The following is a 22,159-nucleotide window of genomic DNA, read 5'->3' as shown; positions in this document are numbered from 1 at the left end:
GTCACATCAGCAACACTCTTATAAGGCTGCACTGTAGGTCTGCACTCTGCAGGTCAGAGAAGGTAGAACCTGACCTGTCGTCTGGAAAAGTGTTAAAATAACAATAGAATAAATACTATTTGCCCACTGATTTCCAGTTACAGTTGTCATTTTTGCATAGTTATGATCATTTCCATCACTGATGTAGTGAGAATGGTTATTTGTTTATTTTTATTTTTTGGCTTACCTTGAGATGTATTGTGTTTTTTTTATTATTGTACTGATTGTTCAAAAACACATTCTCAGGACCGTCACACACTGCCGAGTTATGTTCAGTTCCCCAGAACCCTTTTTCATTTGAGACTTTCTTTTGTTTTGAGGAAATGTCTCTATTTTGCCATGCTAGGTGTGTGTGTCTGTGTGTGTCTGTGTGTGTCTGTGTCTGTGTCTGTGTCTGTGTCTGTGTGTGTGTGTATTATCGGCACAATAATTTCCTTTGGGACAAACATATTCTATTCTATTTTATTCTAATCGATTAGCTTGTTTGAACCTATGCAGACAGAATAAAACTTAGAAAGTCATCATTGTAATCTTTTATTTCATTCATACCCCTCTTAAGACTGACTTTTACTGTGTAGCTGTGTAAACACATAGGTTGTCTTTCTTGTTTATATTTGACACACTAAGCTCACAAACACACAACCAGAACTGAAGGACAAAAACTTTTAAACATGAATGTTAAAGGAGTCCAAATCGAATTTAAAAAAAAAATCTAACTGATTCGCATATCATTTTAAACAGTATATAGCCTAATGGGCAAAATAGTAACCTATATTACATTTAAACATTGTTAAAATACTACACACTATGGCAATACCCATTTATTTGTTAATTTGTTATTGGATTTATTTAATTTATATCATCTGTGATATATGGCGCCCCTGTAATGAGTTTTCATTTAAAAATGGACAGATCTGACTAAAGACATAGAAGTATTGGCAGGGTATTCTGAAATAAACAAAACCAAAAGTCTTGATTCTTTTAGTCAGCATATGTACTAAAAAGATGCCGGTAATTTGATGTTTTTGAGAAATGTATTTCTCTATCTTGGCAAGGCATCCTTGACATCATGAATGTCAGCATATGAACTTCAGACCTGTAACCTTCGCATTAGAAAAGCAGACAGATTATGACTGCATTATGATGCCATTCGACAGGCAAACAATGAATAATTCAACACTGCAAACCACAAAGTGAGCAAAGTTATCTGTCATAACATTCAGCTACTGGTTCAAGGTCAAAAATCTGAGTGACTCAAAGGAAGAAAAGGAGAAGAAGCATACTCATTTAATCCCACAGAGGAATTTGCTTCTTTTACACTATAGTTATAACAAGATAAAACTAAAGGGATATCAGAGTAAGCTGTCCTCGGGGCATTTTGCAGTTTGGTAACTGAGAAAATATCCAAACAAACCTGGAGCATTCAGGTCAAGCAAACAATTATTTGTTCATTGAAAGAGGGAGCAAACACAACACTTTCACAAGGTAAAAATACTCAAGGGGCTTTCCACCGAGTTTTATAGATGGCTACAATGCTTGCTCATACAAAAAACATTCATGTGTTGATGAAAAGGCCAACATAACATGTTCCTGCACTCGCACAAAACTTGATTACATGCATGCGAAACGTGTAGAATGGGTTATTGATCGCTTTCAGTGGTAGACGTGTTACAATAGGACTGCTGTTTCTAGCCTGTGCAGTCAGTGACATAAAGGCTAACAGTAAATATTCCTAGCCGATAGGGGGCGCCGTTTCCGTCAATTCAGGTCACTGGCTCGTCGGGCGGGATTTCCGCAATAATATCAAGTATGGCGAAGACGTACGACTATTTGTTTAAGTTACTATTAATTGGCGATTCTGGTGTTGGGAAGACCTGCGTTCTGTTCAGGTTCTCGGAAGACGCCTTTAACTCAACCTTTATCTCAACCATAGGTAAGGCTCAGCAAAGCAAATCGCTTGTTAGTGTCCTTCTGTCTTGTCTTTTCGGTGGTTCGGGCTATTTCCTTGAAGGCTGGCTGCTATGTTGACGTCTAACTAGTTTCGGTTAGTGGTTAATCAACGCTGTTTTCACCGTTTATCCACACAGATCTAACATCTTAGTCAAATGGTAGAAGAAGCAAATGTAAGCCCGCGTGGTTTGCCCCGGGCATTGAGGACATAGAAATGTACATGCTTTATTTTGAAGCGGTGCCGGGTAGCTTCCCTGCTAACCGAGGGTAGACGCTAGCTAATGGGCTCCGTCTACATGCTGGTCAGACACCGGAACTCTGCGCCCTGCCTCGCTTAACGTTTAACATGATGATTCTCCAGGCATTGATTTCAAGATCAGGACAATAGAGCTTGACGGCAAGAAGATAAAGTTACAAATATGGTGAGTTTGCACAATGGCTGTAAAAAGCACAACATGTGGGGGTGGAAATGAGTGCATTTTGATCCGTTTATGGTCCACACTAAAAGAGCCAAACCACAATTTTAGTCTCTTCTGAACGCGATCAATGGCATTTATTAAACGCAACACCTTGAGATATGAATATGACTTTCAGGAAATCGCCATTCATGAGGCCACTGCTTTGTTTTTAGGGACACAGCGGGTCAAGAACGCTTCCGGACAATCACAACAGCCTATTACAGAGGAGCAATGGTGCAGTAGAGGCCAGACATAAATAAGATAAAAACTGTTCTTTCTGTCACAATATTCACATTATCTATTTCATTCTAGGGTATCATGCTTGTCTATGACATCACAAATGAGAAATCCTTTGATAATATCAAGAATTGGATAAGGAACATCGAGGAGGTATTCACCAACATTCCAGTTTTCCATACTTTGCCTTGGTTTAAGGATCTATTTTAAACAGATTTTCTCCTTTTGGCTCAGCATGCCTCAGCTGATGTTGAGAAGATGGTGCTTGGGAACAAGTGTGACATCAATGATAAGCGCCAGGTGTCCAAAGATAGAGGGGAACAGGTAAGAATTTTAATTGTTCTTTGCAGGCCATTGCTTTGTTTTTAAGGTTGCGATAAAAAGCATCTTGAGATCCTGCTTTATAATTGACTGGACATGAATGCTCAAGCGGCTGCCAAATTGTCATGATGGGTCATATTCCCAATACGTTATTATTCAGCTTTAAATTGGAAAACCTTTAAAATATATTTTTAATTGTTTAATGTTGTTCCACTTGCAGCTTGCATTAGACTACGGGATAAAGTTCATGGAGACCAGTGCAAAGGCCAACATCAATGTGGAAAATGTAACTACTTAACTTTGATTATCTTTAACTGCTTAATTTATCATATAGAATTTCTGTTCCTCATATGTCTCTTGGTCCACAGGCCTTCCTGACTCTTGCAAGAGACATTAAATCAAAAATGGACACAAAATTGGTATGAACTCTGATAATATACTGTAACTGCATGATATAAGACAGATTAGGCATTGAACCCTTTCTTTGGTATTTGCAGGAGGGCAACACACAACAGGGGGGCAGCCATGGAGTCAAGATATCAGAACCTCAGAAAAAGACCAGTTTTTTCCGCTGTACCCTGCTCTGAGGCCTTTGTCACTGGCTGCCAGCCGGCTCGATGCAAATGGACTGTGCGCTCTCTGAGCACTTCCTTTCCCTTCCTTGTCTTACTCACCCGCACCCTGTCCCCCCCAGAAACCATGGTATTTCACCTGGGACCACGCCTTACTTCTTTTCTCCAGCAGTGTGTGCGAACGTTCTTGTTACCTCACGTTGGGTCATGTTCAGTGCAGCGTCGTTCAAGCGACACTATTTAGTTCATCATTCCTCTGCGATGGTCAGAGTTTATGTTCCGAGCAACAGCAAAGATCTTATCATTCCATTTCTAGCTCTCTTACTTCCAAAAGAAAGTGATCATTGACTTTTTGATCTGCTCCACCCATCAGATGAGTCCACATATCTGCTATTTATGCAACAGCCAGCCTTTGAGCTTTCCAAATTAGCTTTCCCTTTTGTAGCAGTCAAGAAAACTGACGCATTGTGGCCCCTCCTGTGTTTTTTACAAGGAATAACATTTGTCTCCAAGGCTGTGTTTATAGTTGAGTAAATATGGGCAATAGAGAAATAAGTGGCTCCCACACAAATGGTCACATTCCTTCAGTGTGGACCGGCTGGAAGGATGTTCCAGCAAAGAAATGTTTGTGACCTATCGTAGAGACAGACCTCATTTCCATGTGCAGAGAGATTATTTAAATGAGTGCATTCGCTCAGAAAACCATACATTAGTGAAATACCAAGGTTTGTGGGAAAGTTGTCCCCCCCAGTCAACAAAAACCATAATCTTCTCAGTAAGGGAGCGTGTTTTTCCTCCCCTCTTCCTTTTCTGAAAGCTTCCAGTGATGGATCTCTTCCACTTTCCAGAGGTCTGTTTTCATGCACAGCGCTTAATGGGTCAAGGACCTAAGCAGGAGCATCGTCCAGATGTTCCCTTTCATAGAAAAATATGCTCTTCCGATGTTACTCTTTCTACTACGCACCTGTATTTTACATCTGGAGATCAAGGATGAGTACATGTAAAATGTTTTAGGATTACAAATGTAATATTTAGATCTATTTTTATTAGTGCTCTTTAAATGTTTAAAATGTCAGCCAGAGACCGAACGGCTCAAGTGAAACAGACGTGCAAATGCTTTCACTTCACGTGAAATCGAAAGACTGAAATAAATTTGATTAAAAGGTTTTAATTATATGGCCACTGGCGAGGTGGTTCAGGGCGCACCGACCCGCGCGCGATGCGTTCAAGGTCCTGCTCAGGCTTCGTCTGGTGGTGCATGATGTCACGTTATTTACCAGGTTTTTAATCACCTCTAAATCTCAAACGAAAAACTGCCTGTGCATAAAATAAACGTTGCCTTTCAGTGTGTCGTGACGGTTTTGCAACGGTTTCACGCTGAAGCTAAATGACGTCTCTGGTTAGTCAAACAGGAAGTGTGATCATAGCTGCGGTTTCATGCTGGCGGGTTCACGGCTCTCCTTGCACTTTATCATCCACTTGAGTTTTGTGTGTAGTGTGTGCCAAGTGATAGTTTTGCAATAACTTAAAGCTAAATGCACATAATCCCCAAATTTTCCTTCCAATCACCATTGACCTGATCTCTTCCCCGTTCCTGCCAGTGAATTGTTCACTGTAAAAACTATGCTTCAATGCGTTATTTTTTCCTTTAAAGAGCAAAAACAATCTGTAGACTTTGGGCTTCCTCCCTGCTATGGTTTTAATTCAAAGTCTGCTTGATGTGGTTTATTACACCATTGCTGCCAGTATTCTCCACTTCCTCCCACTGGGAGGCGCCACCAACAGCATACTGTGTGGCCCGCCAAGTGAATTTGAGTTTTTAAAAAAAACAACCTCGAGCCAACGAACTATTCTTGTGAGATGACTCAGCATTTACGAGCCTCAGTTTCAGCTGTCAATGATATTTTCTGCCTGGTCTAAAAATCGGAAGTAGGCACAATAGTGATGCTTTTGCTTGCCTGCCACCCTTTCCCTTACTTTTAAAATGAACTCATTTGGGACTAAATATGGTCTTAACCACTGACTGTTAGGTTAGCTCTGCATTGTGAACCTTGGACCTGTGCGCAGACGTGTTTGACGTAACTTTCAGACATCCTTGTAAACCTGTACAGTTGAATGTAAGGGTGTTTTGCCTCTAGTGTTTACTGAGCCATCAATAGGAAACGGTCCGGCTGTAGACGCGGCGGTGCTGCTTTACGGCAGCTTCAGTCCGGACCGGAAAATGTGGAGAAGTAACGCCCCCATGCGTGGAATAATTTAGCCTTAAGTCATAACCGGACTTGACTTTGGAAGGCATCATCTTAGCCGATGTTCCCTTTTGACTCTGTTTGAAAATGCATATCCTCAAAATCCCTGTCGCACGTCACTGTGCACGTGCTCCGGCCGAGTTCCCATCTTGTCGAATGAGGCGTGCGATGGGAGACTTTGTAAACAACAAAAAAATGATGTTGGCGCATTCAAATCTAATTGTACTGTACTTTCTAAACCCTTATCAGGCTATATCTACAGTTTGTAGGTAAATGTATGTTTGATTTAATAAAACAAGCCTGACGGCTCAACTTTATTGACTTTATTGATTGACTTGGTAGACCGGTTGCAAAGTGATGAGCTCTAAGTTGATCTGTTGAGATCCTCCGTGATATTGTTGATGAGTTTTCATGCTTTTTTTTTCTTAAATCCTTATGTGGAAAGTGCTGCAAACAGTCACAATTTTGTTAAATTCAAGTCTTTATGATTGCCAAATAAATAAGTAATGTTTCCACTTTTGGTGCACCTGAGGAACTCTGGAGCTTGAACAATCATGTGCTGGAAGTCCTCCAGCGACAGGCGCCCGTCGTTGTCCAGGTCGGCCTCGTCGATCACCTTCTCGCACACCATTCTCACTTCGTCCTCCGTCAGCTCGTTGCGAGTGAGTTTGTTCAGCGTCTTCTCCAGGTCGGACTTGCAGATGAAGTCGTCGTTGTTGAAATCTTGCAGAACGTGGACGAAGACACATCAGGAACGGGGAGAAGAAAAAACCCTACAACTGTTGGCTGCTCTAAGACATACGTATCAACGCCGTCAAAACCAAGCATCATCTTCGGTTGCTCACACAGCTTTTATTCTTCACCACCATGGTTGTTCTCGCCGCCCTATGGGTCTGAATGACACACGAGAGGTGTCCCTGACCCGTGACTACGGTCATGTGTACGTAACTTCTTCATCTGTCACTGTCTGTTAATTAGTGGGGACCCTGGTGCGGAGCACAAACCGGGCTTTGACAAGCTCTTTGCTTCCATAACAGACTATTTAAACATTAATAGCATCCTATGCAGCACCCGTCACGCTTATGGCCGCAGACCCACGGACCGTATTAAACACTATGGGGACACGAGACCCTTAGTGTGCTGGTCATGACCCTGAGACCGAATGCTAACGTTCAGTATGTGCCCTTTTGTTTTACTTAAGAGTGTGTTGTTGTTTTTTTCAATTGCTACATATTTTAACAGGATAATGGGCGTCCCCCTCCATCTTCCATTAACTCACACAATAAATGGACCTAAAATTGTGTTCCTTTTTGGATATTTTACCGTAAATTTTAAAAGCGTAGTAGGCTTTGAGGTCACGTGGCGCCATCTCACTCAGGACGGAGAACATGTCCAAGAAGTCGTCCAGCGTCATGTTCCCCTGTCCGTCCTCAGAGAAGACCTCGGCGATCCTTTGGCGAAATGGATTGTCCTACACAGCAGAATGGAACCAGTATTCTGATTGTGTTTTAGCGTGGTTTTAGATGCAAATGTAATTTATTGATTGCTTTACATTTATCCAGTAGCTCCAGGTACTTTGCAGACGATGGATTACACTTCCTTATTATTATAATTTACAAAATTATATCAAATTATTCAATTTGATCATCCCTTTGCTAAAATGGGTGACTGTTTAGTCGTTTGCTAATATCTTGTAGCTGTAAATGTCCAGTGTTGTTTGTTTTGTTTTTTTAATAATCTGTTAATGGAAATTGAATGTAATAAACACAGATGTGCTTTTTTATGCTATGAGGAGGATTCAACTGTGATCTCTTGGGACAATAAGCCATGGAAGGAAAGTATCTTCAGTGCACTCTCCCTTTCTCCTGACAGTCCGTGTTCCCACACATTTTCTGAGTGGCGTCCTTTATCTAAAATATCAATTTCCAACAAGTGATCCATGAGGGACACGCCAGCATTCTCCAAGTTTAAAGGAGTCGGATAACATATAACCTTTCAAAGAATTCTGTCGATTAGTTGGCTATTAATTATGAATTGTGTGTGTGTGTGCATGTGTGTGTGTGTGTGTGTGTGTGTTAGGTCCAGTAGGCCTACCTTCAGCTCTGGCATGCTGCCGATCAGCTCATATGGTAGCGTCACATCTGGGTGGTTGGTGTAGTCAAGAGGAACGAGCTGTGGGGCCAAATCCCGATAGCGGTAGAAAAGTCTGGGAAAAGTTCAAGACAGGGAAATAACTCCAACTCCTTCATGTTATTTTGCTGTGTGTCTTGCAGATACACTGACTCGTGTGTCTCAAAGGTCAGTACACTATAGTCCTGACACCATTTAATCGTGACCTCACTGACCCCCTGATGCTATCGTTCAGACAAAAACATGTAAATACAGATGAACTTCCTGTATGGGCTTTTCTCACCTGAGAATTTCCTTCCTTGTGAAATATGTACAGTCCTGAAAATACAAGCAAGTCGTTGCAGGAAGGTCAATGCAGATGTTCAGCATTGCTTCTTTAAATAAATTCGCAAATTTCCGTGTATAAAAGAGGAAAGTAAAACAATGAAAAGAAGATTTGATGACCTGTCAATCACAACAGCATTAATGATCATCATTAGCCTGGGTTGATCCACCAGGAGAGATTTAGGGTCAAACAGGTCTGTTAAAGACAAATACCTGTGATGAAGTTCTTGGGCTGATACAGAAGTTCCAGGACACCCACTGACCTGATAAGCGTCCAGCTGCTGTGCTGTAAAGGTGGTCTGTTTATTCCCCATGTCTGAACCCGTCAGGCTCGGCAGCCATCACTGCTCCAACGCCACACGTCTTTTTTTGAGTCTTTGGATATGCCAGATATGAAATACCGGCACAGGATCCAGCCGGAGCCAAACAGGAGATCAGGTTTCGGGCTGCCACAGGGCGCTTTGGTCCCCATTATAATGGCGTTTTCCCCATTGTGAATAGCAGCCCCTCTGACAATGGACAAGGGCTGTCGTCCAGCATCATGCCAAGCAGTATCAACCCCCTTTAGTGCCACTGCATGGCCGACGCCCCGGTCGCCGCTCAGGTTACACTCTTTAGAAGAACCAGGTTTTGTTGTGGGAAAGTAGACTTTTTGATGCGAGTCCTGTTTTGTTCCAGCTGATTATTTGATATGGAGACATTTACCCACTTTTTGTGCAGGTTTGGCTGTGTGATCAATCAAAAATGGACTGAAATCAAATAGATTCAACATTTATATGGGGTCACTTCACAATAATGAGCGAGAAACTTTACTTAACATGCTCAATTTGGGATTTAAAGCGTATTTCTGTGATGTGCTGAGTAATGAATCGATGCAAATATGATCCACTTGCACTACTTTAATCAAGAGCCTGATGGTCTGTCATCAACTCTCTTTGTCAAGAACAAGAGAAAGATGTTTAACTGTTAGCAGGGCTGTATTTTTTAAAATATTTGAAGAAACATTGTCAAATATTTACATACTTGATACTGAGAGGAACCAGGGTGAAGGGAACGCACAAGACAACCCTGCCAGCATCTGCCGGGCTCCAACTTCACAAAAACTGCTGGACTGGATGTTTGCAGTTCAGGGGTGGAGCTCAACATACCAGGACGAGTAGGTTTTATCTAGTTTTTGCCTAAAGTTGAACATTGTCAGACATTCGCCTGATCTGCAAATGTTAGTCTCTTCATCTCTTGTCTCTTGGTTTTTTATATTACCGTAGATGTTATGTTCTTCCCCTGATCCAGAGCTAATATTTTTTATAGCATTTCACTTTGGGTTAAGATCCTGTTTTTAAATTTAGATGTTACTAAATCCAAATATTGCCTCGCCTGCTTTCCCACATGTAGCTTCACGAAATGCTGAAATTAAACTTTCTAGAAGAAGCTTTTACTGATGAACGATCATTGCAAATAGAAAATGCTGATGCTGCACATTAGTCTGAGTTTTCTGTCTCGCAGTCCCTTGCCTGGCTTACAGAAAACCTGAAATATTGTCAAACCTGACAAATGGAATATTCATGAGCAATAATGGTAACTAACACAGTCAGCCCAAGGACAATTAAAGAAACGGGTTTTCTGTCCTTTTAATTATCAATAACACACTAACAGCTGTTTGAAACTGCTGCACTTTGTGGGGAACCGACTTGGAAAAGGATGTTGCCCCACACTAAACTGAGCTCAGAGGATGTGGCAGATTGTCATGGATCCCAGGAGCCTTTGGACTCGCCGCTACAGAAAAAATGCAGTGTTACGAGTATCCTAAAGGGACATGCTTTTATTCTTCTCACTGTTCTTGGGATCGCCATCGGTGAGTGTTTCCAGGAAGCATTCTGGAAAATATAAGCATTTAATTGAGGAAAATTGGTTTAATTTTAATCAGAATCAGTTAATCTTGTTATATATTAGTTGTCTGGACGTCTAAAACCTCCCTCACGCACAGATGTCACACTCATTTCTGCAGGCATTGCTCTGGGCATCACTTTGCGCTCCTACAACATGACAGCCAAAGAAATAAAATACTTCATGTTCCCGGGAGAATTGTTGATGCAGATATTGCAATGTCTGGTGCTTCCTCTCATCGCCTCCAGTGTCATTACAGGTTAGAATCTCAAGCGTGATGTTGATGTGAAATTTGATATTTAGTGCTGCAGAGTTTTGCAGAAGGAAATAAAAGAAATAGCTTAAAATTGTATCTTAAAAGAGTTTTCCTAAGACGGTATGTTAAATATACTCTGTACAAGTGCTTCAGTAAAATCCAGAAACTCAGTTCAATCATTTATAGCAATCACTTGACATTATAATGTGTTTCATTTTAATCAAATTCTCTCTATTTTCCCACATTTCAGCAATGGCCTTTGCAAAACGGGCGGTTTATGGAAAAATAGGCCTCTGCTGTGTTTGTTATTACGCAGTTACCTCTTTACTGGCTGTTCTTACTGGTATTGCTGCGGTTGTCCTGATCAAGCCGGGGAAATTTTCCAGCAACGTTACAGCGCCCCCCCACGGCGAACAGGAGGTCCGAAACACCGTTGATGCCTTCCTCGATTTGATCAGGTGGCTATAAAAATGATTCAGTCAGACGTCAACACACGCAGAAGATCAACTTGTACACGTTGTTTTGTCACGCAGAAACATATTTCCTGCAAATATAGTGGTCGCTTGTTTCCGTCAGGTAAGATGTGCAGTTATTGCTTCTGGATGTGACCTTTTCAGGATGTGATGATGACAATTTTCCCTTTCCCCCCTTTTAAAAAAAAAAGTATAAAACTGTGTATTCTGCCAACAAAAATACACAGGTAAATCAGAGTCAACAGGCCATTTTAGGTAGGTCTTATCTCATATCAAGCCTTATAATCAACACTATTATCGCAATTATATGTGTATTCACATGCAGTGTTATCAGAATCTGACTGGGATCTCCACAGATGAACAGATGCCAACAACTGTCAGTGTAGACGGTGTCAACATTTTGGGGGTACTGGTCATCTGCATCGCCTTTGGCCTCATCTTGGGCAGTATGGAAAATGAGGCGAAACCTATGCTGGATTTTTTTGACTGCCTGCATAAAGTCACTGTACGGCTCATTAACATAGCCATCTGGTAAGAACAACAGAGACTGTTAATTGTGTCTGAGTGCTTGCGTGCACGACTACACGTATGTTTCCATCATTATTACGGTGGACAAACCTTTGTCTTTTTGATGCAGGTATTCTCCGGTGGGAATCGCCTTCCTGGTTGGAGGAGAGCTTCTGAAGTTGAGGGATATTAGCATGTTAGGCCGCCAGATTGGGATGTTTTCAATCACGGTGATCACAGGCCTGCTGTTCCACAGTCTTGTCACCTTGCCTATCATTTATGCTGTTATCACACAGAAGAATCCCTTCAAGTTTATGGCTGGGCTACTCCAGGCACTTACCACCGCATTTGGAACTTCCTCCAGGTCAGCCTACAATGGGACTGTTGGGAAAGGCGATTCCTGTCCTTTGTAGCATACAAAATTCCCCATAACTATATTAAATTCCTAGAATTCACAGCTTTGAAATGTACTACTGAGGACAAGCGTGAGTCTTTCTTTCTCCCAGTATTATGACTCTGCCCATCACCATCAACTGCTTGGAGAACAACCTCAACATGGAAAAACATCTGACTCGCATCATGATGCCCATGGCGACTGCGCTGACTCTGGACGGAACAGCACTCTATGAGGCTGTGGCCGCCATATTTATCGCTCAAGTTCATGGTGTAGAGCTTAACGTGGCTCAAATCTTCATCATCAGGTAGGATTAAATGGCGAATGCAAACCCCAGGTGACAGCGTGTCACTGACCTGGCTGCTGCTGGACGATGGTAAAAGCCACACTAAACAGTGATTCATGCTGGGTTTGAATTAACTCCATTTCAAACTTTGCATTTGCAGTTTGACCGCTACAGCTTCAGCCACTGGTGGTGCAGGCATCCCACAAGGCGGCCTCTTGACCATGATCTTGGTGCTGACCTCAGTCGGGCTTCCTCCTGAGAGCCTTTCTCTCATCATTTCATTTGACTGGTTACTGTAAGAGCATCTTTTTGTGCTCCTCTATAGCCGTGGTGAGCTCCTAACTTCAGAACCTTCCTCGTGCAGAGATCGCTTCAGGACCGCCGCCAACGTGCTGGCCGACAGCATCGGTGTGGGTGTGGTGCAGCATCTGTGTCGACGCGAGATTCAACCCTCCTGTTCTACAGAAGAATGCTCCCCTCAAGGAGAATCCGATCCTCACTGAGCAGCAGAACCAGTGCGCCCACTAGTAACCATGGAAACAACACGTCGGTCTAAAACACCTCATCCTAAAGTTGAGTAGTCTATGAAAGCTAACTTTTATTGTTCTCCTTAAATTCCTCTTCAGGATCAAATTGGCTTTAAAAGACTTATAGCTGCCTTCTGGAAATCAAAAGAGGAAAATATTTTTATCTGTGTTATATAAACTATACAGCAAATGACCAAATTTGCCTGGTGAAGGATCATTTTGCATCATGTGTGATGTAAAAATTGGCATCATTTTCCATCATCGGCTGATGTGAAACACTATAGAGGACAACATTTGCAGTGTGCAGCTCAGTTCTAATAAATCTGTTAATAAACCACAACGGTTTTCATTTGTTTACAGGATTTATTCTGACCGTGCAGAAACTCACAGTTGAAAACATAGAATATATACATTTAAATTCCCCCCCTCCCCACAGGATAACACTTCCATCACTGCCATATATTATAATTTATGCATATTTACATATAATACATCGCCACAGTCGGGGCTCAGGCAGCGACCATGTGTGCAGCCTGTCGCCGCCGCTGATGTCAGTGGCAGCCGCAGCTTCCGGCCACCATGTCTTTGTATTGTTTTAGCACCACGTTCTCGTCATCATCAAAGTAGAGCAAGTTGATGGAGAAGAGCTTGTCGGGGACGCAGCACGGCGTCTCGATGCTTTTGATCAGCTTCAAGGCGTGAATGATGGACTGGACGGTGGCGTGGTTGGTCGGCCTCATGTTCTGGCCCAGGGGAAAGGGGCACGAGCCCTTGCAGTGGTAAGCATTGTACCCTCGAGGGGACACGATCCAGCCTGACCAGCCGATCTCCTCAAAGTCCACATAGAGGGGGAGGCGCTGGCAGGGCATGGACGCACCCTCTTCCTCGCTGTAGTCCACAGAGCGGGCAGTGCGGGACGATGGAGCCAGCATGGGGCCCTGAGGCAGGCTGGAAGTGGCCGTGGTGTCATGTGGATCTGGTGAAAGAAGAAAAATGATTTCATATGTCAAAAATACCTGAACGCCCAATAGTGGCGGACTGGCGACCATCACTTGTTCTATCAGAAGCCTCACCTGTGCTTCCAAGAGTTGCAGAGTGGCGGCCATCGTCGGTGAAGAGGACCAACATGGGCTGTTTGCTCTGGTGATGGTGGCGCCCCGAAGCGAAACGAATCAGCTTCTTGTCTATCTGGCTCCCTCCCAGGGTCCGCACCACGACGTGGAGCCCCAGGTTGCTGCCTTCGTCTGACATCCAAGAACGGACCTTTGGGAAAAAGCTGTGCGCGTTAGACACAGACAGAAAGACGCGTGCGCTTGACTTTGGGCTTGCTCAGAAATAGTGACTCACGGCTTGTGTGATGGTGAACACTTCCCAGCCAACAGAGTGCACGGGAATGAGTCGAGAGGAGAGCAACTTCTTATCGTGCGTGTTGTTGCCTCTGCTGGTGTCCATTATCTGATAAACGCTGACCTGAAATCAAGTAGCAGAGGTGGGGGTTACAATCCCACCTAAACCAGAGGCGTGTGTGCGTGTGTGATGGTGATGTGCGCATGCAAGAGCACAAACCTGGCAGAAATGGTGTCTGTTGAATGCCAGCGTGGTCTGAGGCCGCAGCTTGAAAAGATGCAGCTCCGCAGTGAGAATCTTCTCCGTGCTTGCAACCGTGGACAGGTTGAATCTGTACTCCACCTGCTCGCTGCGCACTGCAACGAAAAACCACGTCGTTACAGATCAGGGGGCAAAAAGGCGACGGGATTTGCGTCATTCTGCAAGTTTACGCATCAATCTGAGCTTACGTTTGTCAAAGAAGCTGCGCACAGTGTTCCCCTCCAGGAGATACGGGTCTTTGGTTACGCCGTCCACATCGGCAACTGTGTTGTAAAGATCAAGCATGTACTGGGGAGGCTGCTTGTGCCCGTGGATAGCGGGAGGGTCCTCCATTCCAAAAACCTCCAACAGTCTCTTGATGGCCGCCGAGCGGACTTCCTCGGGCTCGTTGTCGATGGTGAAGTGATTCTCCAGGCTCCGGAGAGACGGTCGTGCGCCGCTGGTGCGCATCAATGCGGCGAGGCTGATCAAGAACATCAACATCTCTAAAATTTGGGGAGATCCCTGGAGCATCCGTGTCCTCGATCCGGAGTGACTGCTGGGTCCTGGAAGCCCGACTTTTTATATCAAATGCTGCCGTTCAGCCTTCAGCGTCTTTCAAAGCCTCGGTAAACAGCAGTAAAGATGCTATTTGGTCGCAAATGTAAATCACCAATCAGCGAATGTAAAGGGCGACTAATGGCAGTGTTAACAAGGTGTGAACCCGAGTGGAGATTTTATTCAAGCCCTTTGTCTCCGCGTCTGGCGATGCGTGTCCAAATAAACTCAATCCAGCCTTTGGAAACGCTGCAAACGCACCGAGGAATCAAAAGCAGAATATCACGTTTTCTCTGGTGGGTCGTTTTATAGTACAGGAATGTGGGGGAGATTGCCGGATCGGCGCGGAGGCTGATCTCTTTGGGAAGTGTATTCACCCCGAGTGGTTAACGACCTCCACATGAAGCCATTAAATTAGATAATGGGCGCACTGTCTTCAGGTGGAAAACCAATTATTCCGATTAAGAGCCGGGTGACTCTGGTTGCACGTCGCCCGATTTACTTAACTGCTTCTCCGGTTACAGCTGGATAATCATCCGTTTTATTTACACTTTCATTTCCCCCCGTAGGAGCCCCAACCAGACTGAGTAAACCAACTAGTTTAATACCGTAGAATACCTTTGAACGGAAGCTTTCAGTCAGAGGATTGGTCAAATTGTTATTATCCATTTATTTTCTCAGCCCATCTCAAGTCTTTGTCTGAGAAGCCATAAATTCCCCTCTGTGCCATTTGGTTACTTTAATCTTTGCGCACAATTACGCACAAGCGCAAGACCGAAAAAAACTTTTGTCTTCTCGTCTATAACAAACAATTAGGAGATCAAAGTTGTTTTCTCACATTTATGGCGCCTTTAAAGGAAGCCATAAAACTCTCACTCTCACTCCAAGCGACAGACTTGACACGTCGACATTAAAATCCGGAGCTGATGGGCACATGTGGATTATCCATTTTTAAATCGGATTTCTTCTCCTCTGAACAGATACCTTGATGCATATTTTAGTAAGCTTCTGATTATATTCCTCAACCAATCTCCAACTGCTTAGCACTCAATTACCAGTGATTGTACTCCATTGCTTATTATTTTACTTCTCACTTGTTATTACATCGATCCGCTGTAATAAGACAGCTTGTCATTTTACTGAGGGAAGTACCTTTCAAGTTTATTTTTTCACTTATGTTTCTGAAAAATTTGTCCAAAGTGCAACCGAGGAGCATTCTCGACAAATGGTTCATTGTTAAATTTATTTACAAAATTAGCAACTTTACATATATTACATATAATACAATAATACTTTAGGGGAGGCCAGTTGAGGCCGATGATCAGCAACCATGTGAGAAGACACTGGGTCTTGTTTCCCTGCCGGCCGTCTTCATTTGTGGCACTTGCAGGAGGTGATGGAGAGGACGGTGCGCATCTGTCCATGTTGATTCAGGAAGCTGTGGCTCTCGTATCCCTGAGGAACGCAGGAGCTGGACTGCCTGTCAGACCACAAGCGACAGATTTCTGGATCAGAGGGACTCCTGAAAGAAAGTCAGCATTCACATGGAATGAAATCATTTGGATCACATTAAGAAACAAACACAGCCAAATGGATAAGGCAAACTGGCCAATTTCCAGATTTTGTTTTCAACCGATTGTACCAGATGTGTCCGCATGCAGCTGTGTTCCTTTATCGAGATACTAAATTTAATCTATAGATACGAAAGACTCTATTAGGTTGTGGATTGTGCTGCCATAAAATATTACAGTGGATCCACATATAGCAGGAAGTCTGTCAATAAAGGTGGATGCTAACAGATAGGAGACTTTTTGGAGATACGATCATCTAAATGCTACTTCAAGGAGAAAAGGGAGAATCTGTGAGAGGAGTCGTTGCATTTTGTTTTAATCTCAAAACAGCTGGCAGCACGTGTTGCACTCAGTGTGAAAATCATCAGATAATTGTTATGAGAGGAGCAGAAGTATGTGTTTGTGTGTGTGTGTGTGTGTTTGTGTGCGCGCGCAGCAACTGCGTTCTGACTTACCTGAGAAGACATCGGTTTCCTGTAGTGCAGCCTCCCAAACATCTGCCCACATCTATTTCCTGTGGAAAATTAGCAACACAGAGAAAGGCCCATTAGGTCACAGCTGCTCCCAAATATTGACCCAGTTGAGCTGGAGGCCAGCTGTCGTTTAGCATGTCAAACTGCTTTGATTCGACACCTGCGGGGACCATTTGTGTTTGCACTGCTTTCACACCTCCGGCAGAGTGCAACACCGGTGGTGCCTCAGTCAGAATCATTATGGAGGGAGCACCTAAGATGAGCACGATGCTGCAACCGCAAACCAAGACTTTCACAAAAGCAACAACAAAAAAAACAAGTCTAAACCCTTGTTTTTCCAAATCTCTGTCAATAATTTCGGCCTCGGATCTGCCCGTCAGCCATTGTGTCTTGTTGCAGGACTGGCTGGCATAAACCAACACACATCCTGGTGCATTTCACACCTGCAGGACGTGCGGTGCCAGCCTGCGGTCTGCAGATTAGCTTAATTAAGTGCTGTTTTCCACACGAGTATCCGATGAATAAAAGATACTTGATTACCGTCTGGCACCCGACCAGACCTCATTTCCTCTCGACTTGATTATAAAAGGGAGTGTGAAACCCAAACTCCCGGAGTGTCAAGTATGTTGTGCTCACTTGCCGCAGAGGCCAGTTTAATTCATTCTTGGAGTTTTGAGTGTTTGAGGTGACAGATATGAAGAGAAAACATTTATTGCATGCTTTTAGTTTGCACCTACTTTCAGCCTCTCCTCTTTGACTCCATCTGCATGGTGGACTATTTCATAGTGGTATTCGATAAATGGGATCCGGTAGCAGCTTTCCTTCAGCTCACAGGCTGTGACAGTCTGAATCAGATCAGATTTGTTGGGGGTTTCCACCAGAGCAGAGTCAAACTTGGTGGGCAGGCAGGAGAATCCCTCTGTTGATGATAAGGCAGGTTTAGAAGATGTGACAGGGGGTCCCCCCCAAACACACAAATGGGTCAGATGTGTTTCTTACTGTCCTATTTTTCAACTCAATCTGCAACAGAGATGACTGAATTTACAGTATTCCTATAAAAGGTTCCTACTTTAGTGGTAAAAGGCCAGGAGACATGAAATAATGCTTCAACAATGGTCGTTTAAAAAAAAAAAATATGTTAATGATGTTTCGTGGGAGACACTTTAGTAAGGTTTGTGCTTTAAATCTCCATGAACTCATTTTGAATTATCCATCCATCCTTTTGAATTATTGATTTAAAAAAAAAACCCAACTTTATACTTTTTAACATTGCACTTGTCATTTCAAGTTAATATTGATTTGTGACACTCTATTCAAAAGAGGGACCTCTCGCTTCATAGTTTTACTGTCTGAGTCATTGTCGAATGCTTCTCCGCACAGACACGCACGCACGCTCACACGCACCCGCCCCCCCCTTTGATTGGGAGCATCCTCCGACGTCGATGACGGTCTCGTACGGTGTCTCGGCGTTGTAGGTCCGGAGCGCTGGGACGCGGATGCACTGGGACAGCCTGAGCTCGCAGTGGCACTCCTCGACCACCTCGACCTCCCGGGCCCCCTCGAACAAAAGCACCCGGTCCACTCGCATTCCAGAGGGCTCACACATCATGTTCAGGCCGCAGGAGGGAAGCTGGCCCAGCGGCTCCGGGCTCTCTGGGGCTCCGCGTCTTCCCAGCTGTCATTAAAGCACAGATTCACACGTTTTAGACAGTAGATAGTGCCGACATATTATTTACTTTTCTGATTATGTTTCTGGACAAAATTTGCAACAGACACACGCGCGCGCGCGTAAATACAGTGTGGTTTGTTAAGTTTAGTGGCGTCACCATAGCAGAGCAACAATTTCAGCGTTACAGCGCGCCCTTGTGGTCACATTTGAGAGCGTCACCTACTTTTTTGCTCCTGAGAAACTCCAGCATGGATGAGTGTTTGGAGTATTCCTGCTGTCCTGTTTCAGGGGAAGACCTGGGTGCTGACCCACAGTGTGACCTGCAAAGTCCCACATCAATACTTACAGGACTGCCAGAGATGTCTGGAGCGAGAGAGAAAAAACACAGTATTATTTGTGCTGTTGCTTTCTTTCTTTCTCTCTTTCTAGAATTTCTTTTAAAACTGACAACTAAGCTACAGTTGGAGGGGTGCAGATTAATGTCAACATGCACTTTTTTTGTTCCTTACCTTGACCGATGTAAACAAAGTGACTCTGCCTTTTGCAGCACATTCTCTGTGTGAACAGATTTCTGTGGTCTATGTGCCTGCACGACCCTCCAGTTACTAAAAAGTACAAGACAGACATGAGACGCACTTTAGACACCTTAGCTGAAACAGCAGGAGCTTGGTTTCTGAATAGATTTTTAAGCAACATAGTGTTATAAAGGATTAATTTGAGATAATTACCTCACGTTCAATGTCAGGTACAATAATGAAGGGAACCATGTTCCCATTAAAGTAATATTAGAAAAACCTTCATTGGCAAAAGCACAAAAAGGCTTAGAATAGATAGAAACTAGCTCACTTGATTTAAATATTTCCATGTTCTTAAGGTTCTTTTTGCTTTTTTTTGGCATTGAAACAATTGAATATTTAGCAAAATGATGTAAAATACATCCAAGCGTGCTGTCTCAGCATCACACACTCTTCTAGCAGCTTTCTAGCTTGAGATCTTTGCAGCCACGTGGGAAAACAGTACTTACAGATCAGAGCAAGGGCGCACAGGAGAAGGAACGGTTGGGGAACGTCCATGCTTGAGTCTGACTCTTCTCCTCAGCTGCCAGATCCTGAGTGTCCCGCCGTTTGTCTGATGCCCCTGATACTTATACAGGATCCAGACCTGCAACGGTCTCAAAGTGGTGTGGAGCCAGAAATCAGTGAGAGCTAATCAAATTTCAACGCCCAGTGTTTTGTGGGATGGAACTGTAACCAGCACTTCAAAGGAGCCCTCTCCAGCTTTTCTGTTCTGCTACCAGGAAGACCCGTGTGCCGAGTGTGTCGACAGGTTCGAGCTCAGCCTAATGAAGCGCTTAAGTAGCCTCGGGCCATTAAAGTGTCGCTCATTCAAAGGCATTAATCATCTTTTATCTCAGGGGGAAGGTGTTTTACACCTCAGACTTAAAACAAAACCTGACCCAAACACATAAACAGGATCAGCATGGGGGCCCCGAGTCTCTCCTTGAGAAAACTCCAGCACCTTTGTGTTTATTCATCGTGACGCCAAATGGCCCAACCTCAGAGCTGCCCTTTAGACCTCAGCTGCTTTGCAGAAAAATGGGGGGATTAGAACATGCTTGAAATGAAGAAGAGTTCGGATGGAATGAGCTTTTCAAACAAAAGCAACAAACTTCCTGTCACTGGGATGTTGTCCTTTTGCCGATTTGCCAATCAGAGCTTTAATAAGGTGTTAGTCCATCTTTGAAGTGTTGATGACGATCCCCTCATTTTCACCGGGATCAACGGATCATCGTTCTCAGCTCTCAGACACCCTGATTAAGGCGTCGCCTGTAACCAGTTTCAGTTGTTAATTCCTTTCACAAAGTTGCCAACAGATCTTGTTGAAATTCTCTCCAAATGCTGGCAAATCCAGGATTACGTGATGATTAATTGATTGAATTATGTAGATAAGGCGTGAATAAAACTCCTAATAATGAGCACAGTTGGATTTATTATTGATAACATCAAAAATATGATATAAGTGAAGTGTTCAACATCAATTCTTTGTTAGTGTTGGACCTGATCCTGCAGAGCAAATCTCAACAGCTGAGGAGCAGTCAGACCGTTTAATGGACTGTTGTGAAAAGAGTGACTGAGGGGATTTTAAAACCATTAACTGACATCTGTAATCTGTCATTCCTTTATGAAATCTTGGAAACATAAACCACACGCCCAAAGCCATCAGGGATTTAGCTCGATCAGAACAACATGGACGATATTAACCGACCCAGCCGCACAGTGGGGACATTCAAAGACCTAAAAAATGCTTTGGACGTAATAAACCATAATATATTAGGGAATAAACTAGATCGGTATGTAAACACTGGACTGGATAAGGAGTTATTTATCTAACAGCATGCTTGTTTGGACCTGTGGTGTCCCCCAAGGGTCAATGTTGGGCCCTAACCTCTTTTTAATGTACATTGATGATGTTTACAGTTGGAAACCTCAAATTAAACATGAACAAACCAAATTTTCTAAATACAGAGTTAAATAACGCAACACCGACACAGGATCACAAATGACTCCACGTTCTAGGTTTGTTCGATCTTCCATATTTCATTTACTGTACGGAAGTCTGGGGCAATAAATATTTAAGTTTGACACATCCACTACTTTTACAAACTTAAACATTTGACAAAAGAAAGCAATATTAGTAGGATATGGGAAATTTGCTTCAATCAAAGTGAAAATATTCAATGATGTTGTGGAATTTCAGACACAAATCCTATTGAAAGTAAAAAACATTCAAAAATGTGTCTATTAAAAGGGAAAGGGTGGGGGGGGGTCATCATTTAGGGGGAAAATTTAATTACAGAACACAACAAGGAAAGGTTAAGTAAGGAAAAGTTTTTTTTAGTCAAAAATATCATTATTATAGCCTACTATTCAAATATTACTGATTTATTAAGAAGGGGTGGGATAATATAGGTTGGATAAGGAAATTTCAGTTAATACTTTATTTTTATTCTGCACTTTGAATTATTTATGTATTGGGCACATGAAAGGGGAGGCAGATTCAAAATAGATAATAAAAATAATAAATTAAAATAAATAATTTAATATAAAATATACATAAATCTATCAAATGTACTTTTTTTTACAAGTTTAAATAACAGCAATACTAAAAATCCAGATACCTTTAAAATAAGGAATCAGAATAGTTCATTATTTTCTAAGTTTTGATGCAATTCCTCACCTGATCAATGTACTCATCATGTACTTTGGTCCTGGTATACTGGAGGTTTTGCTACTCATGCATCAACTGGTTTCTTTTTTACTGTAACTTCCCTGATTTTCAAACCTCTTACAGCAGACAGTGTGTTTGCTTACACATGCTGAGATACTGTAGCTGTAATTACATATATGGATTATGGACACAGATTATGCGCAATGAGTGTGTGACAATCCCCTGCATCCAGACACTGACAGCCCATCCTGTGTGTGTGTGCGTGTTTGCAAGCTGTCTGACCTGGTGACTGTCCGGTGACAGGGTTAGTGTCTAGGTTATGATGTCACCTGGTCAGTTGGCTGCAGACACTCTCGCTTCCTGAAGATCCGAAATGATCCGAAGAAAAGCAACACACCCGAGCACATGGACGTGCCGGTTGAAATCTCTGACAACCTCCTCGTGACAAACGCCTGTTGAGTTACACCAT

General features: G+C 43.1%; 5 protein-coding genes across 9 annotated transcripts; 2 read left to right on the top strand and 3 right to left on the bottom strand.

Annotated features, from left to right (window-relative positions):
- Positions 1-1,789: 1,789 nt before the first annotated feature.
- LOC101063247 (ras-related protein Rab-8A-like) lies at positions 1,790-6,140 on the top strand. The gene is made up of 8 exons (XM_011616229.2): positions 1,790-1,972; positions 2,351-2,411; positions 2,621-2,681; positions 2,760-2,837; positions 2,919-3,008; positions 3,226-3,291; positions 3,374-3,424; positions 3,503-6,140. Exons 1-8 carry the CDS (start codon positions 1,849-1,851, stop codon positions 3,590-3,592), a joined length of 621 nt encoding a protein of 206 aa, XP_011614531.1. The 5' UTR covers positions 1,790-1,848; the 3' UTR covers positions 3,593-6,140.
- cib3 (calcium and integrin binding family member 3) lies at positions 6,137-9,544 on the bottom strand. Of its 2 annotated transcripts, XM_003975388.3 has the most exons (6): positions 8,541-9,536; positions 8,237-8,271; positions 7,918-8,029; positions 7,147-7,294; positions 6,351-6,546; positions 6,137-6,270 (listed from the first exon to the last, which is right to left on the bottom strand). In XM_003975388.3, the coding sequence occupies exons 1-6, from the start codon at positions 8,589-8,591 to the stop codon at positions 6,249-6,251; spliced, it is 564 nt and encodes a 187-aa protein (XP_003975437.1). In that variant the 5' UTR covers positions 8,592-9,536; the 3' UTR covers positions 6,137-6,248. The 2 variants fall into 2 exon arrangements, with proteins under 2 accessions (XP_003975437.1, XP_011614530.1); XM_011616228.2 differs by lacking the exon at positions 8,237-8,271 and having other exon boundaries at positions 8,491-9,544.
- A 244-nt stretch (positions 9,545-9,788) lies between these two features.
- LOC101063470 (excitatory amino acid transporter 1-like) lies at positions 9,789-12,952 on the top strand. Of its 2 annotated transcripts, none has more exons than XM_011616245.2 (10): positions 9,789-10,129; positions 10,283-10,420; positions 10,668-10,875; positions 10,951-10,993; positions 11,082-11,145; positions 11,247-11,421; positions 11,528-11,761; positions 11,904-12,098; positions 12,238-12,372; positions 12,442-12,952. In XM_011616245.2, the coding sequence occupies exons 1-10, from the start codon at positions 9,976-9,978 to the stop codon at positions 12,578-12,580; spliced, it is 1,485 nt and encodes a 494-aa protein (XP_011614547.2). In that variant the 5' UTR covers positions 9,789-9,975; the 3' UTR covers positions 12,581-12,952. The 2 variants fall into 2 exon arrangements, with proteins under 2 accessions (XP_011614547.2, XP_029686935.1); XM_029831075.1 differs by having other exon boundaries at positions 9,931-10,129; positions 10,734-10,875.
- Positions 12,953-12,970: 18 nt separating this feature from the next.
- On the bottom strand, positions 12,971-15,016 carry admp (anti-dorsalizing morphogenic protein). The gene is made up of 5 exons (XM_029831074.1): positions 14,401-15,016; positions 14,171-14,307; positions 13,952-14,074; positions 13,678-13,867; positions 12,971-13,580 (listed from the first exon to the last, which is right to left on the bottom strand). Exons 1-5 carry the CDS (start codon positions 14,723-14,725, stop codon positions 13,156-13,158), a joined length of 1,200 nt encoding a protein of 399 aa, XP_029686934.1. The 5' UTR covers positions 14,726-15,016; the 3' UTR covers positions 12,971-13,155.
- Positions 15,017-15,978: 962 nt separating this feature from the next.
- pnhd (pinhead) lies at positions 15,979-19,793 on the bottom strand. 3 transcript variants are annotated; one of them, XM_029831203.1, is made up of 8 exons: positions 19,714-19,793; positions 19,487-19,623; positions 18,972-19,067; positions 18,686-18,825; positions 18,198-18,468; positions 17,531-17,712; positions 16,776-16,834; positions 15,979-16,271 (listed from the first exon to the last, which is right to left on the bottom strand). In XM_029831203.1, exons 2-8 carry the CDS (start codon positions 19,533-19,535, stop codon positions 16,121-16,123), a joined length of 948 nt encoding a protein of 315 aa, XP_029687063.1. In that variant the 5' UTR covers positions 19,536-19,623; positions 19,714-19,793; the 3' UTR covers positions 15,979-16,120. The 3 variants fall into 3 exon arrangements, with proteins under 3 accessions (XP_029687063.1, XP_003975470.2, XP_029687064.1); XM_003975421.3 differs by having other exon boundaries at positions 19,487-19,787; XM_029831204.1 differs by having other exon boundaries at positions 15,979-16,229; positions 19,487-19,787.
- Between the last annotated feature and the right edge of the window lie 2,366 nt (positions 19,794-22,159).

The sequence above is a fragment of the Takifugu rubripes genome, chromosome 22, assembly GCF_901000725.2.
Source record: "Takifugu rubripes chromosome 22, fTakRub1.2, whole genome shotgun sequence".
NCBI lineage: Eukaryota > Metazoa > Chordata > Actinopteri > Tetraodontiformes > Tetraodontidae > Takifugu > Takifugu rubripes.
Note: the sequence above shows the minus strand (reverse complement) of the source record. Positions and strands in the feature narration are given on the sequence as shown.